The sequence below is a fragment of the Pantherophis guttatus genome, chromosome 1 (genome assembly GCF_059756535.1).
Source record: "Pantherophis guttatus breed Tessera chromosome 1, ASM5975653v1, whole genome shotgun sequence".
NCBI classification, from domain to species: domain Eukaryota; kingdom Metazoa; phylum Chordata; class Lepidosauria; order Squamata; family Colubridae; genus Pantherophis; species Pantherophis guttatus.
Window position 1 is genome coordinate 330,838,868 of NC_142063.1, and position 21,927 is coordinate 330,860,794.

General features: G+C 40.4%; 1 protein-coding gene across 9 annotated transcripts in view; it reads left to right on the top strand.

Moving 5' to 3' along the window:
• CUX1 (cut like homeobox 1) overlaps positions 1–21,927 on the top strand; it is a 358,675-nt gene that overhangs the window by 224,080 nt on the left and 112,668 nt on the right. For 4 of the 9 annotated variants that reach the window (XM_034420877.3, XM_034420880.3, XM_034420878.3 and 1 more), the window contains exons 12-16: positions 457–515; positions 5,795–5,843; positions 8,242–8,341; positions 9,541–10,212; positions 14,674–14,739. In XM_034420877.3, the coding sequence (XP_034276768.1) occupies positions 457–515; positions 5,795–5,843; positions 8,242–8,341; positions 9,541–10,212; positions 14,674–14,739 (946 nt within the window). The remainder of the gene's footprint in view (positions 1–456; positions 516–5,794; positions 5,844–8,241; positions 8,342–9,540; positions 10,213–14,673; positions 14,740–21,927) is intronic. The other 5 variants (XM_034420881.3, XM_034420882.3, XM_087889222.1 and 2 more) reach the window with 2 other exon arrangements.

Sequence of the window (21,927 nt, forward strand, 5' to 3'; positions counted from 1 at the left end):
GCCTGACAAAATCTGTGCCTGTCTCTTCTAAGGCAGTACAGTCCTATTTAGAATAGACAGACTGTCCACATCCTATCTTTGGGAACTATCCGCAAATCCAAAAGGCGTTCTTGTGGTCAGAATTTCTTAATCCTCATTGACTCCCTCATTTCATTCGAGACACACCGTCTCTCTTGGTGATATACAGAAGTAGAGCCAATGTCATCGATATCAGGTGATAAGCCACAGGAAATCAATTTGTTTGTGGCAGTATTTAAGTAAAAGCAGCAAAAACTATATCTGTCTATGATAGTGGGTAATAGAAAAGACATGACCTTTCTCATTTTTGTCATTGAAACAAATTTAATGTTACCATTTTTTTCCTTTTTATATTTTTTTTCTTAGCTTTGTAGGAAGGCCATATTGTAAAATAAAAATCTAATCAAAATTATTTTTCATTTCTTTATTGCCTATAAGCAACTGGAAGAAAAGTTGAAGGTGCAAGCTGACTATGATGAGGTTAAGAAAGAATTAAAGTAAGTGTGTCTACCTACTATTGAGTTGCAGTGCTATATATATTATATATATATATATATATGTGTGTGTGTGTGTGTGTGTGTGTGTGTGTGTGTGTGTGTGTGTGTGTGGTTTTGAGATAAGAATCAACTTGTAGTCACCAAGCAAAAAAAAAAAAAAAAGAAACGTTTGTCATTTAAGGCTATCAATCTGTGATACTGAAGGGGTGTAGTACTACGGTACCCATACACATCACATATGCAGAAATTCCCAAGAAATTTTGGGAAATGTGTCTTGAACATAGTCTATAGCAGTGATGGCTAACCTTTTTGCTATCACATGCCAAAAGCGGGGGTAGTGGGGGGGGGAATTGCGTGTGCGCGTCCCCACACCCATAATTTAATGCGCCCCCTCCCCCCACACATGCATGCGTGACCCCCCCCTCCCCCTGCTTTTGGCACGTGATGGCCCGGTGGGCCCGGTAGGCCCATTTTTTGCCCTCCCCAGGCTCCAGAGCCTTTCTAGGAGTCTGGGGAAGGCGAAAACAGCCTTCCCCACCCCCCTGGAGGCCCTCCGGAGGCCCAGAAACAGCCCGTTTCCCAACTTCCAGTGGGCCCAGAAGACCCAAAAATCAGCTAGCCAGTGCACACATGCGTGCTGGACTGAGATAGGGCAACGCTCGCATGCCCACAGATATGGCTCCCTGTGCCACCTGTGGCACCCGTGCCATAGGTTTGCCATCACGGGTCTACAGTCTTCAGTCGCTTAATGGAATAGTGTTTTTGTGAAAATATAAGAGCCTCTTTGAGTCCTTAATTGTAATGTGCCCTGTATTCAAGTAGAGAACATAGTCTCCAGATACCAGTTAAGCAACCAAAATTTAATTGAATTTTAAATTTAAGATCTCTATTTATTGTTTTAATGTTTTATATGGCATTTTTATTGAATGATTGTGAACCACCTAGTGTCACCTTTGGCCAATGGATGGCATATAAGTGTAATAAATAATAATAAAATACCACCATACCTGGTCAAGATTTGTGGAATTTACAGACAGACTCCAAAACGGGGAAATTCTTAAAGCAGAAAGTAACTTCCCAAGTAATTGAATAAGGATTGGATATGCCCAGTTATCAGAAAACGCTGACTAATGAGTGAAGTTTTAAAGAGATGTTGGAGGGGAGTCAGACCAGACTGGGAAAGCTTGGGGAAAAAAGCAAATCTGTAGCCTGGCTAAAACCTCAAAGAGGGCAACTACCTGCTGCAAATTTTTTGCTGTAAGTCCCATTTAAACTTATCAAGCTTGTCAGGCGCATTATGGACTTGCTTAAACTTCACATAGGCACTGTAGAAAGACCCATTAGAGTTGGTCTGCCAAGTAGAAAAGGGAAGAGCAGATGCTCTGGTAATTATAGGAATCCTACGACAGACAGAGGAAAGCAGGAATATTTCTTTTAGAAGGAAACAGTGTGAAATGAAGAATGAATCTTTCCTAGCAGGCCTCTAAAAATAGTTTAAGGAGACCCAGATTTATTTACTGATTTTATTTATTATAAATAAATATAAAATCCTACCATTTTACCCTTAGGGTACTCATACCATCTCTGTCGTCCCATCTATTCTTTCATATTGTCCCCTGGCAGTACCCTTTTCATATACTGTCTTACATTGCAGCGTGAAATAATGGCCATTTGTCAGCAGAAACCCTCTGCACCGTATGTACGACAAGTAGTCAGGCTACATTCAAAAAACTAAATGGATTCGTTTCTGATGTCAAAAATGAGCCATGTTCAAATACAAAGAAGGGAACACTTAAACTCTCTGGGTTAATATCTCAAGACGGTTGTCCTTGAGAAAAGAAGTGCCAAAGATTGATTTTATACGAAACAACTGAGTTGAAATTTATTCATCTGGAGATTTAACACTATTTTTCAAAGATTACACGGAGGCCATTTTGCATCACACTGCATGTGTTAAATGGCTCACTGGTGCTAGAATGTGTCACACCTAATAACTGTTTTGTGAATGTCCATTGTCAAGAAAGTAATTATCACTGCCTATACCATCTACTTCATGTTTTCTGCTGACCATAGTGCATACAGTTCCACCCACTTAATCTTTGTGTATATTCATTCATACACACACACACAGATTAAGTGGGTGGAACTGTACACAGTATGGTACAGTATATATTTATTAAGAATTTAAACAGAAGAAAAAAATTTAAGAACTAATACAAAGAGAAAGAAGGGGAACAAAGAAAAAGTCAGTGCAAAAAGAAAAAATAGGAAGAAATTGCTTCCAATTTCCTCTAAGACCTGTGATGTCAACTCCCAAAATTTCCCAGATGACTGGGGAATTCTGGGGGAAAAAAAATCTTCTTTTTCTATTATGTTTTTTTTCCTAATTCAACATGTAGATCCTAAGTTCATTTTTTTCTGTTTCATGCAAAAAGTTCACAAAAATGAATGTACATAGTGGGGTTTTGTTTTTCTCCCAAATATTTTGTTCCTTAATTTAGCCATCTCTGCAAATTCCATCTCCTTCACCAACCATTCCCTCTTTGTGGATAAGTGTTTTTTTTTTTTTTGCTTGATATGTTATATATATATATAAAACATATATTCAAGTTCACCAAAATTTTCTGTGAGACATTTCTTGTTCTAGCAAATCTGGAATTTATTTTATAAACTTTATCAATCTCTGTCTCAGTCTTCTCCTCTTCTCAATCCAAAAAGTTTGTTAAAGCTTTAATAATCTTTTATCTAATAACTTCACCTAAGTTTTCTGGAATTGCTCTAAGTCTCAAGCAGAATTCTTCCTCTAGATTTCAATAGGGCCACATTATTCAATTCTCTTTCTAACTCTCTATACATAACATCATCTTTAAAATTTCCATTTCCCATTAATCTGTTTTATTTCTCCAAACATTTGTTTTGCAGAACTTTCTACTTTTTTAACTGTTTCTTTAATCTCTTTTCCCATCTTTGCAAATTTTTCATACTTTTTTTTTTAAATGCTTCAATTTATTATTCAAAGATTATCCAACTTACGACGTATTGTCTGGAGCAAATTTGTGGTGTCATTCTCTTCTCTGCAGGTTGCTCTTCCAAGCCTCTCGTTCCTTCCTTCCATCCTTGAAGCTTTTCTTCATTGTTGCCAATTTGATATTATAGTCTAAAGATAGAAGTAACTCTGGCAGAGGAAAGAAACAAACTTCCTCTCTTTTTTTTTCTCTTTCATCTTTCTATGCCTTTAACACTTTCATCTCCGAGGACCCATTCCACAGCTTCAAACCACATCACATTCCACATCTCCATAGCAACAAAGTATCAGAGCCTGGATCATATTACCTTACCTTTTGTTTGGTAAAATCCACCAAATTTCTTGCATTATTTAGATGTGAAAAGAAAGCATTCTCACAAAGGTCTGTTCCATTTGTCTAGTTTAATCCAAGTTTATGCAAAAGTACTTTCACCAAAAAATAAAAATAGTGAAAATAAAATGTTACTGTATGCTTTGCCTATTTTAAACTTTCTGCAATCATCGGATGGTTTTTTGCCCAAAAATCTTGAATTGTTAAAATCTTATATTTTTTTAAAAAAATCCAGAAAAATGATACATTCACCAAGAAGGGTCTATCTTGCTGCAGAGGAAATTTCTCTTTATCTGTAGATTCATTAAATCCAAAGTAGCTAAAATGGGAATGGCTGGATCCATATAGGCCAGTGTTTCTCAACCTTGGTAGCTTGAAGATGAGTGGACTTCACCTCCCAGAATTCCCCAGCCAGCAGCGCTGGCTGGGGGATTCTGGGAGGTGAAGTCCACCCATATTCAAGCTTCCAAGGTTGAGAAACATTGATATAGGCTATATTGTAGGCTATATTGTGAAGATGGAATCCCACAACTCCAGCCACTTGCTTCTGTGTGTGTGTGTATACATATTTCTCCTCAGCTAGGTATTTTCCTACATAAACCAAGATTTTCAAAATGCAGCCATAGCTCAGTGAAATCCCATTCACTAGTTCTAGGTTTTTTCAGACAACAAGCAAGCATTTTGCTGCCTATTCCCAACACACACACACACACACACACACACACACACACACACACACACACAATAACCAAGATTTTTATGCAGCCCTAGTTCAGTGAAATCACAATCCACTAGTTTCTGCTTTTTTTTTTTTCTGGCAGCCAGCAAACACTCTGCTGCCCATTGGTCTCCCAATGGACAGCAGAGTGTTGGTCTCCCAATGGGCAGCAGAGTGTTTGCTGGCCACCAGGAAAAAAAAAAGCCTAAAAACTAGTGGATTGTGATTTCACTGAACTAGGGCTGCATAAAAATCTTGGTTTACGTAGGAAGAATCTGACTAAAGAGAAATACACATAAAGCCTAAGAAAAGGAAAGAAAACATACACACACACACACACACACACACACACACACAGAGAGAGAGAGAGAGAGAGAGAGAGAGAGAGAGAGAGAGAGAGAGAGAGAGAGAGAGAGAGAGAGAGAGAGAGAGAGAGAGGCATATATATTCCTGTGTCACAAGATTGTTCACAAAAGCTTTTGCATGTAAATGTGTGAGTCTTTATGGTGCCACTTGGTTTTGCTGCATCAAGAATAACACAACTGCTATTCCAGAAATGATTTTAATGTTCCTAGAAATGATTTTAATGTTTAATGACCCTTCTAAGTTTCGTGAAAAATATCAAGCAATTATTTTGTCCTGTCCCCTTGGAGCAACTGGTTATTTAAATGGGAGGGGAAAATTCCTTTGAAAAGCCTACAATGTGTTGACTATGCAAATAATTTGTGTGTACTGTAATTTTCTTGATAAGCGAGTTAAAGTATTTTACATATATTTCACATTTAACATTCATTTATGATGATGGTGATAGTGATTTGCTTGTTTGTGTTGGGGTTTTTTTTTTGCCATTTTATTATGACTGTGTTCCCTCTTTCCCTTCAAGCGACATACATATAAATTTATATTGTTTCTGACAGTTTAAAATGTTATATCCTTATTAACCTTTAAATTTATGTTGCAAATGAGCCTGGCAGAACCTCGCTGTGCAGTGATTTAGGGGACATTTGAGAGGATGCTTTTCTCCGATAACTAGCATTAGTACTTATTCTATATTCATTATCAGATTATATGATTCCAAAGAAAAGTTGTTAAAGTTATCAGTTAGGGTGTTCCTGGAGAGCCGAAAATTGCAGCATTAATGCCCTTTAGTAAAGCTGTTAGGAAAGGACAGAGTGTAAAATAACTTCTTTTTTTCCACTTTGCAGCATCCTGAAGTCCATGGAGTTTGCGCCATCTGATGGCTCAAGCATCCAGGTAATTCATTCGATTTTCTGGTAGAGCAAAGCTGGATAGATCTTTTTTTTTAATTTTTTGAATGTTCGCTTGGATTGAGAACTTGCTATTGAAATGTAGTAAGAATTTGTAGGAATTTTAAACGATCACAGCTTCCCCCCCCCTCCCCCTTTTATGGAAAAATCTTACTTTCTCTGTTAGCTGATGTTCACAGCGTGGCTGCTGTTTTTTTTTTTGTTTTTTTTTCTGGTATTGAATATTGGTATGTTTAAGCTGCCCAGAGTTGCTTTGGAATGAGATGGGCGGCAAATAAATTTAATTAATAAATAAATATTACAGAGGAAAATAATATAGAAATGAAAACAAGAACTGGAAGTGGGAACTTGTGGTCTAGAACTTCCTTAAATCACAAGCTCCTTCAATGGTCCTGGGTTTATAAGATGGATCAGACCCAATAGTAGTTTGATTGTCATATGTACTTCAACACATAAAACCTTGGGCTCCCTGGCTCCTCCATGAGTAGCACAGTAACACCCCAACTAGTGAGGATTTGATCATCATCACACACCATTTGTGGAAAGATTGCAACAGGCACCTGCCTACCTAAGCCTAATTTATTGTGACACTAGCCATGCAAGATGTATGATGATGGTTAGAATGATTAGAATTACCCAAATAGATAACTGTTTGGAAAGTTATGATTAAGATGAACTTTCTGGAATCTTAAGGTGTTAATAAAAGGGATGTGGTGGCTCAGTGGCTAAAACGCTGAGCTTGTTGATTGAAAGGTCAGCAGTTCGAATCCCTAGTGCCAGATAACAGGGTGAGCTCCCATTACTTGTCCCAGCTTCTGCTAACTAGCAGTTTGAAAGCACATTAAAAATTCAAATAGAAAAATAGGGACCGCCTTTGGTGGGACGGTAAAAGTGTTCTGTGTGCCTTTGGTGTTTAGTCATGCCGGCCACATGACCACAGAGATGTCTTCGGACATCGCTGGCTCTTCGGCTTTGAAACAGAGATGAGCAGAGTTGGGAATGACTAGCACATATGTGAACCTTTACCTTTACCTAAGGTGTCAATGCAGATGACCAAAAGGTTGCATTTTTCTCCTTCGTCCACTAACACAATTATCTCCTCTGTTGTATGAGCATTGGGCTGATTATATGAATAATAATAATAATTAACAAAGCCAAACCATTTACAACATTAATATTGGGGAGGGGGTTAACTCCAGTTTCTCTTAATATCAGTTTCAGAGAGAAATAGGGGTTTGGCAATTTGAACCATCTCCCTGATCTGAAAAGTACAACAGCTTTCCTGGTGTGGAATCTCTCAATCTGCTGGCATTACAACTGCCAGAATTTTCTCACTATATTGAAAATTCCACAAATTCATTTCAACACACTTCAAGGGTGTTAGATTTTCCACATTGACTTCATTCTCTTTGCCTGTATGTTGTTCTAAAAACAGTTAACTAGATTGAATCCTTTTTTTTTTAATGGAACTTGTATGCCGCCCTATCTCCAATGGACTCAGGGCGGCTCACAACAATTAAAACAAAGCAAACAAACCATTAAAACAAAAATCCAAGTTAAAATTAACAAAAATTCAATAAAACCCAGTTAAAAATTCTATTAAAACCCCCATCAGTCCAGGGCGGCCAGGTGAAATAGCCACGTTTTAAGGCCATGGCGGAAAGAGCGAAGGTCAGGGGCCACCTGGAGCTCCAGAGGGAGTTGATTCCAAAGGGTGGGTGCACCCACAGAGAAAGCTCTCTCCCTGGGGGTAGACAGCCGACACTGTCTGGCCAACGGCACCCTGAGTAGGCCCTCCCTGTGAGAACGCAGAGGGTGATGGGAAGCTGTTGCTGGCTGCAGATGGCCCGCCACATATCCCGGGCCTAAGCCATGTAGGGCTTTATAGGTCATCACCAGCACCTTGAATCTCACCCGGAGGGCAACTGGCAACCAATGCAAGTCACACAGGAAATGAATGCACAATTGAGTTAAATTAAATCTTGTACAAAAGGAAAGTATCCCCAAATTTCCTTGCTGCGTGTTACTTTCATTGGATCGTAGGTTACAAGGTGGATTCCAGCACCTTTAGTGGTTTCGATGATTCTGTGCAAGGAAGGAGAAAGGAACGGCTTTGCTTACCGCTTTCATTCATTTCTTCTTTTCATACCACTTGAAACATAATGTTGCAAGGAAGGTAACGGCTGATATTACGGTGTCTAAAGATAAGCAGATGTAAAAAATGATTTAGTGAGGCATTTAAATAGTCTCTACAGCCACTAAGTGAAGCAGTGAAGTGCCATAGACTAGAATCTGCACTCTTTTGAATTCCCACCCTATTGTCCCGAGACATCATTCTGAACCAATTCCCATTCTTTCTCTTTGTTCTCTCTATATCTCCATAGGATGCTGCATCAAAACCACTGGAGGTCTTACTGCTGGAGAAAAACCGCCTGCTGCAGTCGGAAAATGCCACGCTGCGGATCACGAACAGTGACCTTAGCGGTAAGTGGATGGGAGAAAAAATAGGTAATTATTATTTTAGGTTGTGCTTGCTCTCAGGAGATGAGGATGTGGAAAGGGAAGGGGCTGTGTGAACCCAAGGCCACTGCATGACAGTAAGATGAATGGTCAGCAAGGATCTTGTCTTATGTTGGGACTCCCCTCTTATACTATAGATAATAGACTAAGACTTTGGGGCCCTTAGAAAAATGGTAAAGGTTAAGAGGGAGAAATGTTCTCATATGTTGGGATGAGCAGCATTGGAACCTGTCTTCCCTTTCAATTGTTTAGTCTGACCGTGACATTATTTCTTACACACACCTTTCCCAAAACGTAGATTGGCGTTTCAAGGAGACCCTGCCTTGTTTTCATAGCTGATTCATTCACCCAAATCCTGACTGCCTTTATTTCCATTAACGGTGAATTTTGGCTTCATTTGGCTGCTTATGTGTTTTGTTTGGAAGGGATGCTTTGCATGCCATAAATGAACAATACAAGTGGGGTCTCCAAATAAATAGAATTTCCTGGAGTTTGTTTTTTGTTTTTTTCTTCAAGTAAGGTTTCTAGAGCTGTTGCCTAATGTGTCAATGGGCAGTTGGGTGATTGCTGCCTTGTGCGCAGTTTCTGTGTTCTTCTGTGGCTTCCTTTGAGCAATGGTTTCTATGTCTTGCGTGTGTTTTCATATAGCCTTAATAAATGTTTGCTGCATTTGGGCTCAAACAAGGTCTGTTCCTATATGTGTGTGTGTGTGTGTGTGTGTGTGTGTGTGTGTGTGTGTGTGTGTATGGAGGGGTTTGGAATGACTCAAATGTGCAAGGAACCAAAGTAATTTTTGTGCGTGCGTCAATGAATTTTAAACCAAAAACAAAAGAATTATGTAACTGCACTTCATGTCATTGTTCTACTGCTAATATTTGGAAGGGGGAATTCTCCAGGCTGCAACATACAAGAAAGGTGCAAACATGAAATGCATGTTGTTTGTCTTGGGGGCCTTGTTTGGCTTATTAAAATTAAAAGAAACAAACAAAACAAAACAAAAAAAACCCAAACCACTTTCTTCATTGGCCCTTATTTCAAGAACAAAACAAAAACGCAACCTGCACTATTTTTCCCTTTTTGTGGGGCAAGCTCTGCATTTTGGTCTTGGTTTCCCCCCTTCTTTTTGATCCCCCATAATGCATTATGTTTGACCTTCCTTGTAGGGTCAGCCAGGAGAAAAGGGAAAGACCAGCCTGAGAGTCAGCGTCCTGCAACCTTGCCGGCCTCCCCTCCTCCTCAGTTGCCCCGCAATGCAGGGGAGCAGGCTTCCAATACTAATGGTACACACCAGTTCTCACCAACGGGTTTAAGTCAAGACTTTTTCAGCTCATCCTTGGCAAGCTCCGGCTTACCCCTGGCTTCTACAGGAAAATTTGCACTAAACTCTCTCCTCCAGCGCCAACTTATGCAGTCCTTCTACACCAAGGCAATGCAGGAAGCGGGAAGCACAAGCATGATTTTTTCAGTAGGTCCCTACAGCACAAACTCCATATCTTCCCAAAGCCCCTTGCAACAAAGCCCAGACGTCAACGGCATGGCCCCATCACCCAACCAATCAGAAAGCACCGGCAGCACCTCAGAAGGTGAGGAGATAGACACGGCCGAAATTGCACGTCAGGTCAAAGAGCAATTGATCAAGCACAATATCGGACAGCGGATCTTTGGACACTACGTCTTGGGACTTTCTCAAGGATCTGTGAGTGAGATTCTGGCTCGACCTAAACCATGGAACAAGCTGACCGTGAGAGGCAAGGAGCCATTCCATAAAATGAAGCAGTTCCTTTCTGATGAGCAGAACATCTTGGCTTTGCGCAGCATCCAAGGCAGGCAGAGAGGTGAGTCACGAGGTAGTGGCCTCCAACTTCTCTTTTGGCATCTATGTTTGTCTAGATAGGAGATACTGTCAAAAGGGAATGGTGTCTGTGTCTCTGTGTGGTTAAGTTGTCTGCTTGGTGTTCAGTATATAATGTGGAAAGAATAGAGAGCTCCTTGCTAGGAATCAAGCTGAAATAGCAGAGTAAAAGATAGGCATCTAAGGACTGCACTCCATCTCCACGGGAGTGGATGTGCACTGCAAAAATTTAAAAAAATAGACCACCGGGATAGCTTTATCTCTGTGGGACTGACCCAATGGGGCTGATTCCAATGGGCTGCGACCTGTGTAAGATGATTGAGAGTATACCTCTTAAACTATCTCTCATGCATTGAGCAGCAGTGAAAGGAGGGCTGGATTATTATTATTATTATTATTTTGAAGTTTAACTTTGTAGAACACTTTATGGATCTTGCCTGATCAAACCACAGCAGGGCAGGTTTTATCATTACATCATCTTCATTTAACGACCCCATAATCCCACACGGCGTAGAATCTGGGCAACTGAATGGAGCTAGCAGAGTGTTTTAATGGCCGGATGCCCTTCCTGTTGCCATTGCAGAGTTTTGTTTAGCAGATATATTCTCAGTGTGCCCAGAGAGAGAAATATCTGCCTCGACCTAGAATCGAACTCACAGCCTCCTGATTGTGAGGCGAGAGCTCCATCTCTAGGCCACCGCACCATGCCAAGAAGGTTTTATCATTACATGATTCCTCTTAATTTTGGTTTATTAAGCATACATTAGTGGATAGTTTAAAAAAAAAACAAACCAGTAAAAGTTGTACCAGGATCCCTTGTCGTTCCTTTGACCAATCTCGTTTGATTGCCGAGGGAAAACACAGTAATATTTGAAATGAGTTCTAATAGTTGAGGGCCGTTACATTTCACCATCTTTACAGCAGCTACAGGGGAATCTCCTGAGCATTTGTAAATCTAGCCCTCTTGCCTAATAAGCCAACAGATCCATTGGGCTGCTAGACTCAGAACAACTTATTATGGTCCCTTGGGGCCATGCAGATTCACCTATGACAGTGTTTCTCAACCTTGGTAGCTTGAAGATGGGTGGACTTCAACTCCCAGAAACCCCCAGCCAGCGCTGCTGGCTGGGGGATTCTGGGAGGTGAAGTCCACCCATCTTCAAGCTTCCAAGGTTGAGAAACACTGACCTATGACAAAAGCATCTGGTGGGCAGTCTGTCTGGCTGGGGAGATGCGTATAACAGGAGAAGGAAGAAGCAGGCCAGATAAAAAGTCTCATTGAACATTTTTAGTGAATGGAGTTAGAAGTTGCCCATGTGATACAGAGATGACGTAGACATGTATTATGTCCAAGGGTTATTTCTCTTTAACCACCCCGGCCTCATTCTCTTGAAAACCCATTGCAGAAACAAAACTTCTCCAAGAAACATATTTAATTGGCTTAAGTGTCCTAGAATGGAAGGAGTTTCCAGCCCTTTCCTCTATTTCTAGCACCACCATCACTGAAAGCATGATTCCTCAAAATCATAGATCATAGCCTGTAGATTTATGCACATTTTAATTTAATTTTTTTTTCACCAAATCAAAAATCAAATGAACAACCTCTTGCAAGATTGCAAACTCAGTGTAAATGTAAAGCAAAGGGAGGCAGAAGATCCCATGTTCCTCACTCAAAAGTATCTCAGGTAGCAGTTTGGGGCGGGGGGGGGATTTGAGAGATCCACTGCTAATCTTCATCTTTTAAGATCAAAAGTTCACCTATTCTCCAAAGAATACATTTGGGAGGTGCACTATATTAGGATTATTTATCATATGCTTTATTTACTTTAAAATATTAAATCTGTATCCTGGACCAAGGGTCTCCAACCTTGGCAACTTTAAGCCAGTCTGGGAGTTGAAGTTCGTCAGGCTTAAAGTTGCCAAGGTTGGAGACCCCTGTCCTGGACAGTTATCAGTGTTGTCTGGCAATTTGCAGTATAAGAGGGGCGGGGGAAATGATATCTCAGGAAGATACGAAATGCAAACTGTGAAATAGATTCTGGCAGTATATCAGTTTGATAAGCACAATGAAACCAACATTAACTGACAATAGTAGAAGAGTGCATACAGTAGGTAGTCCTTGTTAGAAGAAAAGTGCATAGGTAGTCCTTGTTTAGCGACTGCCTCGTAGGGCAACCATTTGCAGTTACAATGGTGATGGGGGGGAAAAAAACAAACTTTGCAACCAGTCTTCACATTTACTGCCTTTGCAGATCTGTAAAGGAAAAGGAAAGCTTGAAGTAAGATCACAGTTACACTTAGCAACCACTTCACTTAACAACTGAGTTGACCGCCCCAGCTGTGGTTGTTTTATACCTTTAGTGTAAAGACTTAAAAAAAAAAACCACAGCTTTTGAGATTCAGAAGCTTGGGAATATAAAGTGTATGCATAAACGGAAGAGATGGCACTGGGCTTTGAAACGCAGACCTGATGTGAATGCAGGTCACATCATTTATTCGCTGTACAATCATAGAAAGAGGTGAGAGAAAAATGTGAGATGTCAGCTCCATCCCACTTGTAAAATTAGTGTTCCTTTACAGGAGAACTGCATGTCTCAATCGTACCTTCCTAAATATAATCAGATCTTGTGGGTTTTCCTTGGATTCAGAAATGTCCTCTTTAGTGGTAACCACTGTCCTCCTATAGCATGATTTTCACTCTTTGAGGCTGAATTTGCACCCATGTGTTCGTTGTGTTACCTTTGAGCCAGAAGTGTAAAGAGAAGACTTCTTATATGGCTCAGACATTGTGCAGTAAATGTTAAACATAGCACAGGGCTGAAACTGGTCAAGTTTCACACCGTCTTATAAAATAACATTTTAAGATCAAACTGTATGATTCTGAAAGGTAAAAGAGTTCATAAGCAGGAATTGCCAGGTTATACTATTCAAGGATGGAGGTTTACAGAGGGACAGAAAGGAACTTAACAAGAATGCTGGCCTGTACATGCTGCAAACCGGAGCATTCCTATTTTATTAAGGAATATAAAATGACTGTGTATCTTGTAACAATCCTTGAAGTTTGATACAGCATAAGACCTCATCCAAGGATGGGAAATGCCGGAAATACATTGCATGGAGAAAGTAGGAGAGCTGTTTCTTTCACCATTAAAAGTAAAATGTCCTCCTTGGTCCCTGTAGAGCAGTGTTTCTCAACCTTGGAAGCTTGAAGATGGGTGGACTTCAACTCCCAGAATCCCCCAGCCAGCGCTGCTGGTTGGGGGATTCTGGGAGTTGAAGTCCACCCATCTTCAAGCTTCCAAGGTTGAGAAACACTGCGTAGAGGCAAACAGGCAGACAACACTCAGCTGCAGCTGTCATTTTTTCTCTATAACTGTGAGAACTGAAAACATGAATTCTTAGCACATACATTTTCTCATACAGTGCCCCATTAATACAGTAGCCAATGAGAGCCCAGTTACATCCACCTGAGCGCACAAAGGTTATGCACAATTGTCTAGTGCTTACAATAATATGTGAGTGCTATGTGCAAAGGGCACTTCCTGTGTTCTCTATAGTCTCATTCTTCTACGGGGCCTGGGGGCCTTGAGTGAAGAGCCAATTATTCTCTGCTTAGCTCCCCTCTCGGGATATGTGATCTGTCCAATATTCTGCTACTCATCATTCAAAATAGGATAACAATATATCACATTGGTTTTTTTTTGTTTTTTGTTTTAAAGATAAGTACAGTACAGAATAAGGATCATTGTCGTCAACAATTTCCTGCCCACTTTTTATTTTCTTAAGAGGCTAACTGGTATGGTTGGCTTGTTCCTCATCATTATTATATTACATGGTACTTCGGATATTCGTTTTGGAACAAACCTCCTTGCTGGTGTTTGTATGAAATAATATTGCAGGTGGAGATTTCCCCTTCCCAGTTTCTCAAGTGAAATTGCCTTGCCTTTCTAAGCAGTGGGATTTCATTGGGAAGGATAGCTTTAAAGAGAACTGGGATTTGAGGAGGTGTTGTGTGCTTTGTTTTGAAGCAAAGTTTCCCTAGATTGCCAAGAAGTGTTTATAGCATCTTACAGCATGTTCCCATCCTTGGGGTCATCCGCTCTTGGAAGAATTACTGACCCATCTCTGTCTTTTTGTACCTTTTAGATGTTTATTTATATCTTTCTAATCTCCTTTTGATGCGTAGCTGTAATCTTTATTAACCAGTAGTCTGCCTTGCTTCCTTTTTCAAAGTAGCCAGGCCTAAAAAGTTTATGAGCTGCTTGATTTCACTGCTGCCCTTGCTCAACCGTCCACTCCCTCCCTCCCTCCCTCCCTCCCTCCTCCCCTTCCTCTCCAACCCCTATAAGTATTAGGCAGTTCTTGTTTCATCTCACAAAGCCCAAAGTTATAAGAAGAACCACCCCCTGATTGTTTTGTTCTTACCCGACTTGTTTTTCAACAGAGAATCCAGGCCAGAACCTGAGCAGGCTATTTCAGGAAGTACCGAAACGAAGAAATGGGTCAGAAGGTACGTCACAGGCAGGTGTTTCTCTTTGCGGTTGATCTTTGGAAAGTGAAGTTGTGTGCTTAGTTGTGTGTCATCTTAATTTGTTGTTGGTGTAAACACAAAGGGGGTGCAGTTTGATTCTGGCCTGGAATCTGAGAGGAAAAACAGACAGTGGGCCCTGGGCAGCCGTAACATGGACTCCATCCAAGCTACATTTGAAATCACTTCTTCCCTCCGATTCCTCTCCATATTAGTTCCATTGTTCCCTGCATTGGCAGGATTTCACGTTACCATTAAACCAGACCATGCTTGGTGCTAACCAAAGTTATCCTGAGAATCAGTGCTTGAAGCAAGTGTAGGTCTACAAACACTCTTTCTGAGGTCCATCCTGATTAGCAGCCTACCTGGTGCCAGTGCAGAGATAATATAAAATCAGGTTGATGCTGGATAAGGAAAAGAGGAAGAGGAATGGTAAATGATGCTTGGCAAAGAGTCCATGCTATATCTGTACTGGTGCAGTAAGTATAAAACAAACCAAGGATTAGCATCCAGATCACTCGTCCCCTCTTTTCTCTCTTTCTAAGTCTTTTGCTATACTAACCTGGCTCCTTCAAGTAAACTGTCTCACTCAGGCAAAGCTGGACTCCCCTACTCTCAATCCCACTAATTTTCTATGCGTTCTTCAAGGAGCTCAGGTCAACATCCTTGGGGATAATCCCATTTTATAAGACTACAAGTGATCACAGGGCAAATTTCATGGCAGAACCCATTGGTTCAAGTCTGATGTGTGGCCCATCGTATCATTACTGGCTCTTGTAGCCTTTGTGGCTTCTTGGTGTTTGAGATTCACAGTCAAAAGTGAAATTGGCATGAAAAGTTAAGTGTTTGTGTGTTATGTGTGTAGAATGGACGCTGCTATGAATCTTAAAGAATGCAAGCCACGTTTCTTTCTTCTGTGGCTTGAACGGTGAGCGAAGGGCTATCAGAAACACAGAGACGTAGAAGTGCGTACAGAGATACAAGGGCGTTTCAACTAGATATAACAGTATTTGATAGCAAATGTGATGCTCAAGTTTGAGAACTTGAGGCAGCAAGAAAGAATGAAGTAGAACCATCACTATGTCGAATATAGTTCCTGCTCAAAAACCACCTTAACAAAATAGCATTAACAAAATTCAGCATTCAAACAATGTAGCATAATATGGCTAGTGGGCAGAATGTGGTTAGTTTTGAACCTAGTTCATAAACTCTCATTGGTGGCTCTAAGAAAGTTGTTTGTGCTCATAGATTTAGACCTCTTCTCGGAATGGCTTATAACCCAGTTTTTGCATGTGTAGTAGAATCACTATACTAATAATGTAGAAACTTTTATTTGGTTGGTTGTGGGACTGGTTCTTTAAAACAAGGAAGTAAGGTTATAATCATAATTCCATCTATTTTGCAAGATCAGTTAAACTTGTTTCTGAGCAAATCTGTTTCAGATTGCAGTACGCAATTCTGTTTCAGGATCTGGGCTAAAATGAATAGAATAGAAATAATTAGAATAGAAATTGAAAGAGAAGTAGAGTACTTTAATTTGGCCAACTGTGATTAGACACACAAGGAATTTGTCTCTGGTGCAGAAGCTCTTGGTGTACCTGCAAACCCACAGAATAATGGTAGTAATAATACCAATAAGATATTAGTATTATTGGTATTGGTAATAAACATAAATAATAATACTGCAGCCATACTGCATGGGTAAATACACATAGAAATAAGACAGTAATGTGAGAATTAGGTGTTCTGCAGAGTGATGGCACAAGAGAAAAAAAAACTGTTCATATGTCTAGTTGTTTGGGCCTGAAATGCCTTCTAGCACAGTGGTGGGTTACCCCCGGCTCACACCGGTTCTATAGAACCGGTAGTAAAACCAGTGGGACGCTCCGCCTACTGACCCCGACATCATCAGAATGCTTCTGCACATGCGCAGGAGCTTCTGTGCTTGTGCAGAAGAGCGCACACGCGAGCGAAGCAAGTGCGTGCGTGCATGCAGCCTCATTGCGAACCGATAGTAAAGGTAAGTAGAACCCACCCCTGTTCTAGCACCATCACAAGAGAAGGAATTTAAACAGTTTAAATCCAGGATGTGAGGGGCCTGCAGATATCTTCTTAGCCCTCCTTCTCAATCACGCGATATGCAGGTCTTCTATGGAGGGCAGGCTGGTTGCACTTGTTCTTTTTGCAGTCTTAGCTATCCATTGGAATTTGTACCTGTCTTATTTGGTTGCTGTACAAAACCAGACAGTTGTAGAAGTACAAATGACAGGCTCAATAATTCCTCTGTAAAATTGTACTAACAGCTCCTGGAACAATCTGAACTTCCTGAGTTACGCAGGAAGAATATTCTTTGTTTTTGCCTTTTTATGATGGTTCTAATATTAGGTGTCCATTTCAAGTCCTGGGAGATTATAGAACCCCAAAACTTGAAGGACTCTATTGCTGATAATCTGCTGTCAAATATAGTAGAAGGTGGTAAAATCCCATCTATATGCAGACTCATCACTGTCTTGAATGAGGCCAGTGACCATTGAATCATCTGCAATCTTCAGTACTTTTAAAAGAAGGTTCCTTTGAAGTGCATTCATTGGTATATAGGGGTGCCTGTGCTAATTGCCCAGGTATTAGATAGCAATAGCAATAGCAGTAGCACCTACTTATATACCACTTCATAGTGCTTTTAGAGCCCTCTCTAAGCGGTTTACAGAGTCAACAATAATCTGGGTCCTTGTTTTACCTACCTTGGCAGGATGGAAGGCTGAGTCAGTCTTGAGCCTGGTGAGATGCAATCAGCCAAATTGCAGGCAGCCGGTAGTCAGCAGAAGTAGCCTGCAGTACTGCATTCTAACCACTGTGCCACCGTGGTGATGCAATTTTCCTTAGCTTCACCTGTTGCTTTCTATTTGTCAAAAAGCCAATGATCCACCTACAAGTAGGAAATGAAATTAATTACTCCTCAAAGTCCATTTTTTCAGATATGAATTTTAGTGCTTATCCTTCCTTAGATCCTTAAAAAAGCTGCATTTATGATGGGGCTTGCATAGTAGCCATCTAAGTTAAACAACACACGGTCACACCGTACCGCTCTCTTCTTAATGCTTTCTTAATTCCTGTTAATGAGTTAACACATTAACACCAGTTTTCCTAAGAATGTGTGCCTACCATGAATAGTCCACCCCTCAAAACAGCCTGATTTTGAAATAAGGAGCCTTCTACAGATAAGTTGACCACACAACATCAGCTCCAAATGAGCAAAGCATCTTTGCCCCTTTGGATTGGAGTACTGCAAATACAGTATCTATTAATGACCCATCCATAGGTTTTTCAAACTAGATTCCTTTCTTGGCAAGAACCAAGAAAATATGCTACAGTTTTCCATTTCTTTCTCTAGCTTGTTTCAAGGCTGAACAAGACTAAAAATCTTTATTTGGCACAGGACAGAGAGGTTTAGCTGAAGAAGCCATGAATGGCTCATTAACAATCCCACCTGATCATTGAATAGTCAGCAAATATTTACCAGTCAGGTTATCTATAGCTTTGCTTGTTATGCAAACACAACCTGTATTTTATACACTTGCTTTCTCCTACATGGGTATTTAGACTAGGGATAAGAAAATCTGAGACTCCCCAGATGTTATTCAATTTCGTGTTTCATTTTTATTTTTTAAGTTCAGCAGTTTTGACATTTTGATCCTCTGCTTTTAAATTCAGCATTTAACAGAACTGCTTCCTGTGTTCAGAGTTTTACATTTTCTGGCTGTTTGATTTTCTGTAGCAAATACCTTACTTTATTGTACTCACTTGGTTTATATCAGGGGTCTCCAACCTTGGCAACTTGAAGCCTGGCAGACTTCAACTCCCAGCAAAGCTGGCTGGGGAATTCTGGGAGTTGAAGACCTCCAGGCTTAAAATTGCCAAGGTTGGAGACCCCTAGTTTATATGGCTTCCCCTCTCACTTCTGTGCGACTCTGGGCAATTGAACAATAATAATGAAGACACAAAATATAAAACAAAAATAAAAGAGAAAAAGGCATAGCAGCCAGGAAATGGGCTTTAACCCATGTCCAGACCCCAGGCTCAAGCACAAAGCCAACTTTTCAAGGCCTGCCAAAAGGCTAACTGGGACAGGGCCAATCTAATCTCAGGGGAAATGATGTTCCAAAAGGCGGGGACCATGGCAGAAAAGATTTTCTTTCTGGGCCCCATCAGCTGATGGTTCCCAAAACATGCTCTTTCTCATAAGCCACTTTGGATGTGATTTCCACAACACTGAAAGATTAATAATAAAAATAAGTAATGTAAGAGTGATAATACTGATAATAGAGCACAAATTGAAAAAATGTGGTGGCTCAGTGGCTAAGACTCTGAGCTTGTCGATCAAAAGGTCGGCAGTTCAGCGGTTTGGATCCCTAGTGCCGCGTAATGGGATGAGCTCCTATTACTTGTTCCAGTTTCTACCAACCTAGCAGTTCGAAAGCATGTAAAAAATGCAAGTAGAAAAATAGGGACCACCTTTGGTGGGAAGGTAACAGCGTTCCGTGCACCTTTGGCATTTAGTCATGCCGGCCACATGACCACGGAGACGTCTTCGGACAGCGCTGGCTCTTCGTCTTTGAAACGGAGATGAGCACCGCCCCCTAGAATCGGGAACAACTAGCACATATGTGCAAGGGGAACCTTTATCTTTACTGATAAAAATAGAGCCCAAATGGGGGTGGGGGGGGAGGAATAGCATCATCAGAGCTCTGGCCACATAAAGAATGCATGTGCTGGGTTGGGTGCATTGATGCATTTACTTTTAATTTGTGCTTTTTTTAAAAAAAGCCCAGTGTGTGTTGTATATTCTTGCAGAAGTCTGTGGTCTGGAGATATAACTAGGTCATCCATGGGCTGCTAATAGTAGAAGGGCAGCCTCAAGATCTCCCATTCTCCCCTGGTTGGGTTCTCAGTCTGTAAAGGAGAATTGGACAGGATACTCTTTCAGGTGGAAGGTGCCTTCCATGGACTGTTCTTAAACAGTCGGGAGATGGTGTACTAAGACCTGGTGGGAATGAAGCCGTTTAAATACTAAGGGAAATAGTTATATAAATTCTTACGTTATTAACCAAAATGAAGTCACCATTGTGCCTACTAGCGCTATTTCAAATTTCTTTTAAACTCAGGATAATTGCCTTAAATACTTAAAAACTGGGTAATGAAAGCTCATAGGAATTTGGAACTTTTAAACACATTCCCTCTTTTACGTTCAGTGTCTTGTTTTAATTAAAAAATGATAACACAAGGAGTTGACTAACTTCTGGAGGGAAATTAATTTCTCTGATGACTGCAAAAAGTGTTAGGATTGTCCTTCTGCCTCTTAAAGGCTGCATAAACAGAGGGATAGAATCAAGATCATGTGAACTGTTAATACCACTTTATAATGCCTTGGTAAGGCCACACTTGGAATACTGCATCCAGTTTTGGTCGCCACAATGTAAAAAAGATGTTGAGACTCTAGAAAGAGTGCAGAGAAGAGCAACAAAGATGATTAGGGGACCTGAGAATAAAACATATAAAGAACGGTTGCTGGAACTGGGTATGTCTAGTCTTATGAAAAGAAGGACTAGGGGAGACATAATAGCAGTGTTCCAATATCTCAGAGGTTGCCACAAAGAAGAGGGAGTCAAACCATTCTCCAAAGCACCTGAGGGCAGAACAAGAAGCAATGGGTAGAAACTAATCAAGGAGAGAAGCAACTTAGAACTAAGGAGAAATTTCCAGTTAGAACAATTAATCAGTGGAGCAACTTGCCTCCAGAAGTTGTAAATGCTCCAACACTGGAAGTTTTTAAGAAGAGATTAGATAACCATTTGTCTGAAGTAGTGTAGGATTTCCTGCCTAAGCAGGGGGTTGGACTAGAAGACCTCCAAGGTACCTTCCAACTTTGTTAAATTATTAAAGGCTGCTATTTCAACAAACTGAACTTGTAGTTGAATGCCTCCCAGGAGCAGTACTTAAAGGCACAAGAAAAGACAGATAGCCAATCTTTTACAACTAGAGACAATATTCTGAAAACTTTGCTGCAGCTCTTCAGAGAACGTGGGCTTCAGAAGCATTTGCCCCTCTCCTAGTATTTTTGATTATATAAGCAGAGGCATTTGTGAATATGAGTTTTTAATAGTTTCAGTTAAATTGTTTATTCTTGCTGAGTACCATGTATTCTGAATCCCAATGATTTTGCAGGAATTTTTAAATTGGTTGCTATATTTGTATTGATCAGTTTAGTTTAGTTTAGTTTAGTTTAGTTTAGTTTAGTTTAGTTTAGTTTAGTTTAGTTTAGTTTAGTTTAGTTTAGTTTAGTTTATTGTCATTGCACATGGTACAACAAAATTAAATGCCGTCTTCAGTGTACATTATAACTATAAAAATAAAAACACAAACATACAGCCTTTACATTCTATATAATTGCAATTGAAAACCCAATATTGCACTATACCATAGAATTCAATATGGTTATTGCCCTGGGATAGAAGCTGTTTTTCATCCTATTTGTCCTTGTTTTTATTGTCCTGTACCGTCTGCCAGATGGTAATAGTTAAAAAAAAAGGGGTGCCCAGGATGAGATGGATCTTTAAGAATGTTTTGAACTTTCTTAAGGCAGCGGGAGCTCTTCCAAAGAGGGGAGAGGGCAACCAGTGATCCTCTGGGCAATGACGTTGACCCTCTGGAGCGCTGTCCTATCTGCCACTGTGCAATTGGCAAACCATACACAGGTGCAGTAAATTAAAATGGTGCAGCGGTAGAAGGCCACCAGCAGTTTTTCATTCAGTTGTTGTTTCCTGAGAAGTCTCAGGTAGTATAATCTCTGCTGGGCCCTTTTGACCAATGCTACAATGTGAGTGGCCGAGGTCAGGTCCTCTTTTTTGATAACACCCAGAAACTATTTTGAGATCATATTTTGAACTCAGGGCCATAATAGAATTACACTAACTTGCATAGAGAAGAACAGCTCCTTCTGACATGTTACTGTAACTCACCCGACATGGACTTTTTACAGAAACTGTTCAAATGATTTTAAGGAAAGTAATGTTCAGGCATAGCCTTAGGATCTTTGATAGTAGAATTGGGAATTTGAATCTTCACCCACCTGCATCTTTGACTCGTATCTCACACCAGTCATCCTAAATAGCC